Source organism: Stenella coeruleoalba (genome assembly GCF_951394435.1).
Source record: "Stenella coeruleoalba genome assembly, chromosome: 9".
Taxonomy (NCBI): Eukaryota; Metazoa; Chordata; class Mammalia; order Artiodactyla; family Delphinidae; genus Stenella; species Stenella coeruleoalba.
This window is the reverse complement of record NC_137155.1, coordinates 10,436,054-10,448,405: the sequence shown is the minus strand read 5'-3', so window position 1 is coordinate 10,448,405 and position 12,352 is coordinate 10,436,054. Positions and strand designations below refer to the sequence as shown.

Here is a 12,352-nt window from a genome sequence, read left to right as displayed (position 1 = left end):
ATCACCCTTCTCACCTAATCAGTACCCAATAAGCCAGCACTGGATAATTATAAAGATCAATATTACTTTTCTTCCTTATTTCCCTTTCCTTTTCAACTCCCTCTTCCCCCCATGTGTGAATTTTAAACATTTCCATGTTTCACTGCTAATAATTGTTTTGCAAACTTGGATTCACGGTTCAGTTGAGGAACTGGAAGAGAAAAACAAGTGGAGGTAAATTTTTTAAGAGAAGATACAAAAAAATTGGACCAAAAATGGAGAGGGGACTGTATATTAGGAGCATTATGATACTTAAATGAGATTAAAAGAAGCTAGAATCCACTGGCTAGAAATGACAGAAGAGTTGGAGAACATTCAGGGATGCATAATGGGTTGTCAGACCAAAAACTTGAGTTTCCCAAGAAATGGAACAAAAGGGGCCAAGTGAAAATTAAGGTCAATGAAAAGAACGAACTGAGAACCAAGGGAGTTCTAGGCAGCTTCAGCTGAGCTAGGCTTTGTACTTAATGGGGCAAAGAGGCAAAGAATAGAACCTGGACACAGATCTGCTTCAGCTAATTCTTCCTCTCTTATTCCATAGGACTTACTGTGTTAGCACTCAATAAGAATCTCCACGTTGCTTTCTTTTTGTCCTAAATAAAAATGCCTTTACTCTTCCCTTCTTTGATTTGTAGAATTTTGGCATTCCTCTGGTTTCTTAATATGAGACATTAGAGAGAGCCTAAGCAAATTCAAAGGAGCTAAAACTTACGGGGTACTTAACCATTAACCTTGCCAGGCCTTTCACTTGCATAATCAAGTTTAGTCCTGAGAAAACACTCTGAGATAATTACTTTGTGCAGTCACTTGGCCAGTTAAGTGGGAGAGTTGAGACCTAACTCCAAAAACCATTCCTTTTTAACACTAAGTTCACCTTCTAGCGTGCTGGATTCACAATGTACCAAGAGCCGACGAGGAGAGACTGTTATGTTAACTGAGGCGTTCAAGACAAACGTCTAGAAATAGGTCAAGTTGGTATCTCCCATCTCCCATCATAACGCTTCAGCCACTTACAGGGGTGTTACAGTGACAGTGGGTAGAACTGGGAATCCTGACAGACATGCTCCAAGATAAGGCTCTTGCCTAAAGAGCCTAAACTTGGCTAGATCATAATCAAGATCTTTAGAGCCACATTTAAATCACAGAAATGCCCGCGATCTCTTTGTTAGTGAGAACAGTGACATTCATAAACTCTATGCTCTGTGAGCAAGACTAATGACATGATCTCTCTTATCCTACGGTGCCTTAAAACCAAAAAAAGAAAACTAAGTGCTATGCCTTCACATATAATGAAAACAGGCTTCAGGTACCCCATTATCTGCTTGCTTCCATGAGCCTTAATTTGCAGTGAAGGTTCTGATTACACTGAGATTACATGAACGAGGGAGAGACTTAAGCCATAATTTTGACATTTAAGTATTAGTATTTTATTTCCAGCACTCACGTTCATCCTTGAGTTAAAAAGATTTAGTAGATTCTAGGGGGCTCTTTTTAAATACATGTACCTACTTGCGATGGGAAAACCAACAGGAACTAGCGCACCATTTTTTACGTATGTACACAATATATCTCCTATAGGAGACTGTTTGGCTTAGCACTCCTGGCAGCTCCAGCGCAATCTCACAGAGCATGCTAGGGTTTCACTGACACACACTGAATGGTGCCTGAAAAACATCTATGCTTCCACCTTGTCTCAGAATCCACGAAAGTCTGCAGATTCTCCCAGCTCTAAAAGCAGTGATGTTTACCGAAATCAGCATTTTGCTTTACTGAAGCAGACATCTGACAGCAAAGAGAGTAACAAGATTTGACTTAACCCAAACCGCATGAGGACTAAAGACAGTTTCACCATTCTGCTGTGTAGTTTCCAGAAATCAACTGTGATGAAAAGCAGGATATAACTATGTTAAAATTTTACTAATTCCTAAAAAGCAGGAAGTTGAATTTAACGGTTTATTATGATTTATAAGTCTCATTTTAAAAACATCAGTCCATCAAACCATGTAGAAATAAGTATGCAAAAAGTCTGCAAAACAAAAACATACTTTAAACATGTTTAAGTAGAGAGGTTATCTGAAATTCCAGATTTTCAGTCACTTCATTGTTATGCAATGGCAGCCAAGTAATCCTTAACTTCAGTTGGAGTCAGCCTCCTAAATCCGGCTTCATTGCAGATTCCAACTTCTATGTTATCTTCTGTCATCTGCCCTTCAAAGCTTTCCTGATCAAGAGGGAGGGAAAAATTTCAATTTTCTAAGCAGTTAATTATACAATCACTACAAATCCAGCTGTTAGATATTGAACTAACCTTTAGGGTTAATATGGCTGTATGAATGGCATCTTCAAGTTCCAGATCTTCATTATATCTGAAGAATTTTTTGGAAAAAACCCAATGATTTACGGCACTATTAACATTATTTATGACTATGTAAACACAATGATAGCAACAGCGTAAGATTTCTTAAACATCTAAAACACTCTCAAAAATATTAAGTTACAGATTAATTCTTTTTGTCACCTCACGGAGCTAGCTGCCCCCAGATAAGAAATTGACAATTATTTGGTGTGCGTTCCCGACATCACGAAGAGTGTAACCCTAACGTGAGTTTATTTTAGGAAATTTCCTTAAGTATAAACATTTTAATACAATCAGAGTATGCTGGCAATATTATAACAATTTATAAAAATGAAGCAGAGAAATCAGACTTCTGCTAAAATTTCTTATGTTTTTTATGTTTGGAAGACTCACTAATATGTAAAAGGAAAAAAAATTGCTTTAAAACCCGAAGCTTATTTAAATTTACCAATTAATCCCGAGTCTAAGATTTTTAAATAATCTTAACATGAATATTATGTGAAAATGTACTGAGAAGGTTCATTTGGTGGTTAAAATCAATTGCGAACTCTTCCCATTCAAAATGTAGGACATTTTTTGGTGGGCTACAATAATGCTGAGTCTAGAATACAGCTGGAAGTAAGGGAGAGCAGTCTGCTGTGCTGGCTGGACAGATTTTTACACATCGCCCCGCTTTTTATCAAGTACATACATCACAACTTTAATCCACCATCAACACGGGGTTTGGCTTCACAATTTTTTTTTGTAATCGTCAAAATGTAAGCTGTTATCACTTACATCATTTAAAAATTTTCCTCCCCAATTTTTTTACTCGAAATCCAATGGTCTTTTTTTTTTTTCTTTGAGATAGTAGGAAAAATGAAGTAAAAAAATAAAAATAATATTTAGGAAAAAAAGCATGAGAATGCAGAAAGAGAAGTTCGTAAGAAATGAATATTACCACTTAATATATTGAAGGCTGGGGAGCCAGAGTAGAGAAAAGTTTGTTTGTTCTATCAGGTAAATAGGCTTGAATACACAGTCATACAACAAATTTGTTTAGATTCACGGTATTATTTAAAGAGAGCTGAAAACTGTAAAGTAAGTTTGCTAATGAATCTAGTTTTATAAGCCCACCTTTTCTCAAGGAAAGTTTTCCCATTCACATAGTTCTTTCCCATTGCTGTGGCTTTCCAGGCAAAGTAAGCTCCCTAGTCAGGAAGGGAAGAGGAAAAGAACATTTTAAATCATTAACCTAATTACTTAGGATGCTGACATTTATGTCTCAGTTCAATAATTTCGTCTCTAACTTCTAAGGTCACAAAATATTTACTGGAATGCAACGGAATACACCATAAAATACGTTAGTGAGATAAATAACAAAAAGGCATGAAGAAACTTTTGGAGGTTATGGAGAAGTCCAGCATCTTCACTGTAGTGATGGTTTTCTCAGGCATTTACATACATCAAAAACCCAACAAACTGTATACTTTAAATATGTGCAACTTATTGTATAAAATTTATGTTAAAAAAAAAAAAGAAACTGAGGTTAACTCAGAGCAAATAATCACAAATAATATTGTAGCTTACTAGGACTGAAGGGCTCTAGAAATCTGTCATATATATCTGAAAAATGGTGACCAGTTCTTCAGCAGCAGCAGCAAATAAATTAAAAAGACACAGCTTTGCATTAAAATTTTTCAAAGGTGTTGATATTTTGTAATCTAATGTTGAATGAAAGCAGCAGCAGTATGTCCTATATAACATGACTCATCTATTGAAAAAATACATACACACACATACACACAGACACTGAAAGAAACAGACAAAACCTATTTTAAAAGAACCGACTGCCTTTTAGACACAACAGGGGGAAAAGGACAAAAGGTGAAAGCTGGATGCCAAGGATGCTGGCTCTGCTACCCCCAGGAAAGGGAGGTAAGAGGGCATGTCACTTAGCTTCAGAAGCTCAGATATGGGGTAGCAGACACTGTGAAAGTTCCCCAAATACTTAATTTTTCTGATTTAAGTAACAACCAAAAAAAAATTTTTTTTTGGCCTTTTCAGATTACAAAGCTAGTTTGAATTGAGTGAACTTGCCATTATCTAGTGATCTATAAACTATGAAAGATCAGTTTCTAATCACGAGTTTTTTCTTTCAGGTCTCCTCACAGCAAACATGAGTGACAGATGTGAGATACGTGGAGGAGTGGTACCCTCTACAGACACCTGCTAACCTGAACACCAATCTTCTGCTTTAGAGCAGACAACTCACCCATTTTGCAAAACATCGAATTCAAGATGGACATCAATATTTGTACAGGAAGAGTCACACTGAAGTCAGCCCCAAGATTAAACTGACTGCAAAGGGCACTGCCCCCACCCAGACCCTTACCTTTAATTATAATTTTTTAAAAGTAAAAGAATTCCACAGATTTAAAGAGACTTGATAACAACTATTTCAACTAATCATTCAAAGTATGTGAAGTCAAGCAACATACCAGAAGAACACGGGGGGCAGAACTAAAGTGGCTTCCTTATCAGAAGACTGAATTACCAACATTTTAAATGTGCAAGTGAATATATACTACTTCTAAAGCCCAAATGAAAAACAAAAAGAGAAAATACTCTAATTTTTAAGCTTTTTATGGCTTCTATTTTTACTAGATATTCAAAGAGCCCTTCGACAAATCCCTCAAATACATCTAATGATACTTACAGATGGATCTGACTGAAATAAATATGGTCGCCCCTCATTCCAACCACAAATAAGTAAAGAAACTCCAAATGGACGAACACCACTGAAGAGAGAGAAATGAAAATTACTTGCCATCTTCATGGTGTTAAAGTCAACCTAAGCTAAGAATTTATTAATACCCTCAAGTAAAGCAAGTGATCAGGTAAACCGAATTAGACTTCTAAGCTCCTTAAAAAGTATTTAACACCATTCTAAACAAATCAATTCAAAATGAATTTTCTTTATGGTACTGAGAAAAGACAGTCAAATCATTTTGGTAAATGGAGTGATACAAACATCAGGGTTAATAAGTGTGGAATAACAGCGTCCTAACAAAATGACACATTTCAACAAACGCAGCTTTTCCACTGACTTTACAAATCAGCAGCTACCTCATCCGTGTTCACACCCAAGCTGAAGAACACTGGAATTAAATAAATATGGATGTGTCAGAGTTATTGCTTTCATCATGTGCTTATAATCATTTCTGGTTAGAAGATAAATTTGGAAGCAGCAATGACTGTCTGCCCATACAGAAATGTTTTAATTACTAGCAAAAGGACTTTATCTAGAAGCTGGTTTCTGCTACTATACGAACAGCAGAAAACATTCCCATTTTCTCTTTAAAAAAATATTTCGGGTCCAGTTAAGATCAGAAATGTTCATCATAGTGATTTTCTCCACTGATTAAGGAAATATAGGAATACTAAGCCCTTTTTTAAAAAATACGTCTACTCATAAAATGATTTTTTTTCTAATTCATAACATATTTAAAGTAATAAAATCAACCTACCCTGACTGGGTGTATTCTTGCATCACGGAAGCTACTCTCTGTACCAGCTGAGCTGTGGGAATGGGCTCTTGGTAAACAAGATAGTATTGTTGAGCTAGTTTTCGAGCTCTGTGCACAAGCACTCTGACAAACAGAAAAGAAATAAGATTTAATTAAAATTCAGATGCTTTACTATCTAAAGACTCATTCTCCTTCTGTAGGCATATACCTATAGCACAAGTTTGACATGTATCTCTAATAGTAGCTCTTCGCTCTAAGCCAGTCTTGTTCTTAAATCTGATTATGGTTAATTTACAAGAAAATATCAGAGCATCACTGAGGAGACAAACCATAGATGAACAAGAACAAGGCAAAAGGAAGGAAACTATGGACTGGGGGGTACCCATTAGCTTAGCAGCCATGGCTCTAGCGTATACAAGAACTTTATATCTCGCCACAGCGTCTTCAAGATTGTGCGCCCCTTATCCCAAGGGCAGGCACCTTGCCTTCTTATATTTCACTCCAGGCAACAGGCTAATACGCACACACACACGTGTTCAGGCATATGTTTCTCACTCTGCCTCAATCTTGTTCCACAGATTGGAATTCAAAGGGTACCTTCCAGAGATGAATGAACAGCGTGAAACTAATTATAACTTAAAAAAATGTAAAATTTGTCAAAAGTGTAACAATTAAATATCCTAGCAAGAGAAGCAGGATTTACCTTTACCTGCTCGTGTGCTCATCTGAGCTCTGCACATTAGCCCTCTGAACAATACTCCTGTGGTGTCAGTTTATTCTGTGAGTGCTAGTACACTGCAGTCTCCCTTCCGTGCAGTGGTAACAGGATCCACTGTAGTGAAGCCTGATCACATGCCAGTGACACTGGTGCTTTTTCTAACTCATGAAATTTTGGCTCTACCTATCTTACTCCACAAACTCAAGAATGAAGTAATAATATTCCTTTTGCTTCTTAAATGACAAACAGAAAGCTGCCAATCTCTTTAAACCTGCTGGCACCCTGATGTAACAGGATTACTCTCTTCCTGTGAAATATCAAAGGAATGATTTATATAAACATCTGGATCCACACTGGCTGTCATACTCCACAACTTTCAGTGGCCTTTTGAGAATTCTGTCCCTTTGCTAAAAACAGAAGTAAATAAAATGAGGTTAACTCTGGATGGTATGCTTTCTTTTGCTGTTTGACAACTTTAAAAATATATAGTTTATTATAACATGTATTGCTTTTGTTGTTTTTAAAATACATTTAGAGAACAGCAAAGCCCTTGCTGAGCCCTTGGATGGTAGAAGAGGTATTATGATCAGAAGGGAAAACCACTGAACAGAGATGAGAGGGGTAAGTATCCATCTCCTCTTTTACGACTGAGTGGCACTGAGCTCTTCTCCTTCAAATAAGCCCCAGTCTGTCTCATACTAGCAAACTAAGTTCAGCTGCCAACGATGAGAAGTTGGGAGATTAAAGGAAAAACATCCTTTGATTTTTCTCCTCAAAGTATAGATTACAAGGAATTCATGAGATGGTGAGAAAAAGAATAAAGGGTACAAGGTACCTGTAATCTGGGCCCATGCCGCTATACACCAAACCTATATGCTTGGTGATTGGTTCCACTTTGTGGACACTTCGCTCGTCATACAAAATGGATTTCTGTTTCTTCTCAGTTGCCAAGACCACACCATTTGCAGCTTTAAAAAAAAGAAGACTTAAATGTTATTTAAAGACTCTGCTTCAACAGTTTTCTAGTTGTGGAAGCATTTCAGCCAAACTCCTTTATTTCTTCTTATTTATAAAAGCTTTTCTTCTGGATTTCTGTATTAAAATTACCCAAGGAAAGGTAAATCAACTTTCCCTCAATGGTCATCTGGATTGCACTAAGAAGTCCCTCAGCTAAAGGTATTACACAACTTTTCTTAAGAAAGAGTCCATATGTTTTAAACTAATGGAATTCTGCCTACTTGGCCTACTGTTCTTATAATCTGAAATTTTACAACCAATGATATGTTTTTTATGTTATCTTATGATTAACCTTTTCTAAGTTATGGAAAGAAAAAAACTGCCAGAGAACAGTGATACGTATCAGTGGAAAAAAACAAAAGAATACTCAGTTTTCTGAATAGGAAAAACTATTTGTGGGTTATCACAATAGATAAAGGTGCGATTATTTATTTTGAAAAAAAAAATTCATCTTCTTTGGCTTATTACTTTCTTTAAACATCAAAATACTGTAGATTAATAAAAAGAACTGTTGGGACTTCCCTGGTGGCGCAGTGGTTAAGAATCCACTTACCAACTCAGGACACAGGTTCAAGCCCTGGTCTGGGAAGATCCCACATGCCACGGAGCAACTAAGCCCGTGCGCCGCAACTACTGACCCTGCACTCTAGAGTCTGCGAGCCACAAGTACTGAGCCCATGAGCCTAGAGCCCGAGCCCGTGCTCTGCAACAAAGAGAAGCCACCGCAGTGAGAGGCCTGCACACCGTAACAAAGAGTAGCCCCCGCTCGTTGCAACTAGAGAAAGCCCGCGCACAGCAACAAAGACCCAATGCAGCCAAAAATAAATAAATTTATAAAACAAAAAAACCCAAAAAGAACTGTTAAAAAATTATGCTGCCACAGCTATTTACTTTTACATTAATTACCTATTAATTCCAAAAGAACACATTATGACAATAACAGGAATCTGAAATGAATGAAGCATTTAATTACCTTTAATTCCCACTGATGGGGCTCCTCCAGCTACAGCAGCCAATGCATATTCAATCTGGACAAGTTTACCAGATGGGCTTAAAGAGAAACAAAGGTATTGCTAAATTCACATTCCCAAATACTTATTAGAGGAACACCTCTGAGAAAGGGCAGGTAAGTAGGCCAAATCCATTAATCAAGCATCAAGGAATAGCTGGGCTTCGAAAATTTATCATGAAGTTGTACGGAAACTAAGTTTATTCATAGTGTAACACTAATCTCTTTCCTTAGGTTGTTTTTTCTTGTCTGCCCTTTAAAGCAGCATCATTACTGTTGTCTTTCACCACTTACCAACCTTGTGACTTTGGGCAAATTACTTAACCTCTCTGTGTCTCAGTTTTCTCATCTGTAAAGGGGATAATAGGAGTATAGTAGTTACCTATGAATATTTCAAAGGTTGTTGTGAAGATTAAATGAAGTGATGCCTTTTGTTCCTGGCACAAAATTAGCAGCAAGCAAATACCAAAAAGTAATATTATTAAGAACAGGTATGTGTCTGTTAAATACCAAATAACAGCAAATAATCCATGTGGGTGGAGTTAAACATTTTATAAAGCAAACATGGCCTAAGACATAAAACCTAGATATCAGTCACAACAAAGTATCTGCTATATAATACAAAACTATTTCGAGATGCCATGAGCTGGTTATACTTAACATTTCTGGTTCCATGAGTTTGGCAGCCAAATGCTACTAGCTAGGCCCAAACTGGCTTTTTAGGTCACATTTTATTTCAACCTAGCTGTTGAGTTAGAACAAATACTATAAACGTCACCAACCTTTCTATTTTATTGACAAAGTCCTTGAATGAAAAGTAATTTGTCCAAAGTGACACACAGCTAGGTCCACATCTCCAGTCTACTACTGAAAATATAATCTTCAGTTTCAGAAGGTCATCTGTTTTATCTTCACAAAATTATAGATATTCTCTTTGTCACTCAAGTCTCAACTCACACCATCCCATCTTGCTCCAGACACACAACTACTCAACATTCAAAAACCCCTCTGACAAGCTAATCCCTCTGTCTGCAATGCACTTCACCACTGTCTGGTGAACTCCTTCCAAGTCATCCTCTAATCCTTAGTAGAAATGTCACGTCCTCAGGGAAGCTGCCCTGACCACCCAGACTAGGTTGAATCCCACACACTCATACCTATACTGTCCTATGCTTCCTCTTTGGCTAAGATTCATCATACTTGAATTATTTTTTCAACATTTACAAAGTGTAAGCTCTGTTCAGTCAGTACTCCAACACACAGCCTATGACCAGGTTCATTTGACTGACAAGACACACATCTAGACCTATTTAAGGAATAAGCCTAGGGGCAGCAGTTTAAAGACTGTTAAATGACAAAATTAGCTGACTTGAGCAGAATAACAGCAATAAGCATTTACATTTTTTAAATTAGGCTGTACTTGTTTTCCTTTAATGGTCCCTATTTCGATAATCACATCATGACTTTCTGGGTCCATCCAGCTTTCAATTATTCTTCAATACCTAGTTCAAATACCTCTGGGGACATTTTAAAGGATTAGGTAAACTTAAAAGTTAGCTTTTCTTCCGCTGCCATAATCACACATGTACACTTCTGTCATCGCATCTTTCTGTATGAAAGCTCACGAACCTGGGAGCTCACCGAGCTATCAACCATCTTTGTATTCAATCATGCCGCTACCCAATTCCAAAGCACCAGCATCTCTACCAGGGATAACTGAAATAGCCGTCCAACTAGTTTTCATCTTTTCCACTCATTTCCCTTCCCCCACCCGGAGTTACTTTTGTACCATGCCATTCCCCATTTAAATGCTATAATAACTTCTTGGTTCACTTAACAATAAAAGCTCCTTACTCTGGCCTACAGGGCCCCGCAAAATTGGCCTGACCCATGCTAACTCTCTGCTCATTATACTCTAACACACTGGCCTTATCAGTTCGGTCCTTCTCAACTTTGGCACTTTCATACATGCTCTTCCCTCTGTCTGCAACTCTCTCTACCCCTAAATCTTCAAACAGTTGGCTCCCTTTCATCTTTCAGTCCCCCAGAACACTGGTGTTTCCTGACTACCCAATCTAAAGTTTTGTTCCTTCTTTCTCCCTCTCTTGATAAAAATTCCTGAGTAAAGGAAAAACATTCTTCAGAATGCATTAGTAGGCACCCATTTGATTATCCACTTATTGTCAATATCCCCAACTAAATGTAATCCACAAGAACACCTCCTATAGTACAGTCTCTTGTCATTCCACCTTTAGTAGTTTAACTCTGAGTACAACAGGCTGGAAACAAATTTTTTACTCTAAAACAGAAATGCACTATCATGTTAAAAAACAAAAGAGTGTGTTTTAATAAGGAAATTTATTATAGAAAGATTCAGTCCCTGCTAACATATGGTTGTTTTATGTTTCAGCTCCACTAGGATTACACTCTCTTAAAGATAAAGGTCCAGGTTTGCTTTGTTCACGAATATGAACAGTGACTACCTGGCAAACATTGCTCCCTATTGTTGTATATGATGAGACCTTTTATTAAAAGAAAGGTATTTTAGCATTTTAAGAAGACGTCGCACAGTAATGGGAAGTGTATTAAATTTGTCGTCAGAAAGAACCCAGTCTGAATGTTAACTCAGCTACTCACCTATGACCAGGGACGAGTTATTTAATTTGCCTGAGCTGTGGTTAGCTCATCTGTAAGGTGTTGAGATAACATTTATCACAGATGGTAGCCCAAAGAGATGGACTAAGCTCCACCCACACAGAAAGTCCTCAACATGTCAGATGCGGCCCGCCTTCAGCAGTCAGGTAAGAATACATTTTAATTAAACGGGGCATCACTGGTCTGTAGGAAAATGGGCAAACTGAATCCTTCCCCAGTCGATTTGTTAAATCCTTTGGTGACGGTTTTCTTACATTGGGAATGATGATAGCTTAACTCAAGTTTACTTTGAAAAATATATTTATCTACCTGTTCTAAAATTTAAAAAGCCTACAATCTTTTTTTTAAATAAATACATCCCCTTCCCAAAATAACAGCCAAAACGCAAATGTAGCCTAGTAGTTTGGCGCCTACAAAGACTAGAGAATAGAAAGATAAATAACGCTTTCACTTTCAGTCCTTAAGCTTCCAGTGGGGGCACCAAAGAAAACGAAAGCGGGAAGAGGTTTCGAGAGACATTAGTGCCAAATGGAGACTAAGACCCGGACCAAACTGTAAAGTTAGGGCTTTCCGAGAAAAAGAGCCCCCATAGGTCTGACCAAGATTCCGAGCTCCAGAAACTCCCGAATCAGGCCTACTTCGGTCAGGAAGGAAATCCTGAATTCTGAACGGGACACCCGGAGACAACTAATGCAAAGCTACCTTCTTCCCTAATCTCCAAAACTAAAGAAAATCCCTGGGTGAGGGCCTCAACCTCCAGCAGCGTCAAGGTCGCCCCGGACCCCCCGACTCGCGTTCCCACGAACCCCAGGCACTACTGCTCCCCAGGCCGCGGGAGGGCCCTGCAAATGACTTTGCAAAGTGGCATTTCCACCCCCGTTCCCTACTGGGCCCTCCGGAAGCACCAAGCCAGAGACCATGACGGTAAAAACCGGGTCAGCAGAGTTCCTGCAACCTCGGTTACGAGGAGGACCTCCGGGGCCCCTTCCATACCTGAATGTAGTCAGCGAAAAGCTGTAACCACGCTCCGCCATCTTTACCCGAAGACC

General features: G+C 38.2%; 1 protein-coding gene across 1 annotated transcript; it reads right to left on the bottom strand.

Annotated features, from left to right (window-relative positions):
* Positions 1 to 96: 96 nt before the first annotated feature.
* PSMA2 (proteasome 20S subunit alpha 2) lies at positions 97 to 12,352 on the bottom strand. The gene is made up of 8 exons (XM_079931834.1): positions 12,297 to 12,352; positions 8,613 to 8,689; positions 7,458 to 7,590; positions 5,905 to 6,027; positions 5,094 to 5,175; positions 3,512 to 3,585; positions 2,348 to 2,405; positions 97 to 2,260 (listed from the first exon to the last, which is right to left on the bottom strand). The coding sequence occupies exons 1-8, from the start codon at positions 12,335 to 12,337 to the stop codon at positions 2,144 to 2,146; spliced, it is 705 nt and encodes a 234-aa protein (XP_079787960.1). The 5' UTR covers positions 12,338 to 12,352; the 3' UTR covers positions 97 to 2,143.

What these genes read in the sequence shown, in the direction of transcription:
- PSMA2 (XM_079931834.1), bottom strand. Translation starts at nt 12,337, where the DNA reads ATGGCGGAGCGTGGTTACAGCTTTTCGCTGACTACATTCAG. An exon ending in TTTTCGCTGACTACATTCAG is followed by an intron (nt 8,690 to 12,296) that starts GTATGGAAGGGG and finishes TTTCTCTTTAAG; the next exon opens with CCCATCTGGTAAACTTGTCC. An exon ending in CAGCCATATTAACCCTAAAG is followed by an intron (nt 2,261 to 2,347) that starts GTTAGTTCAATA and finishes CCTCTTGATCAG; the next exon opens with GAAAGCTTTGAAGGGCAGAT.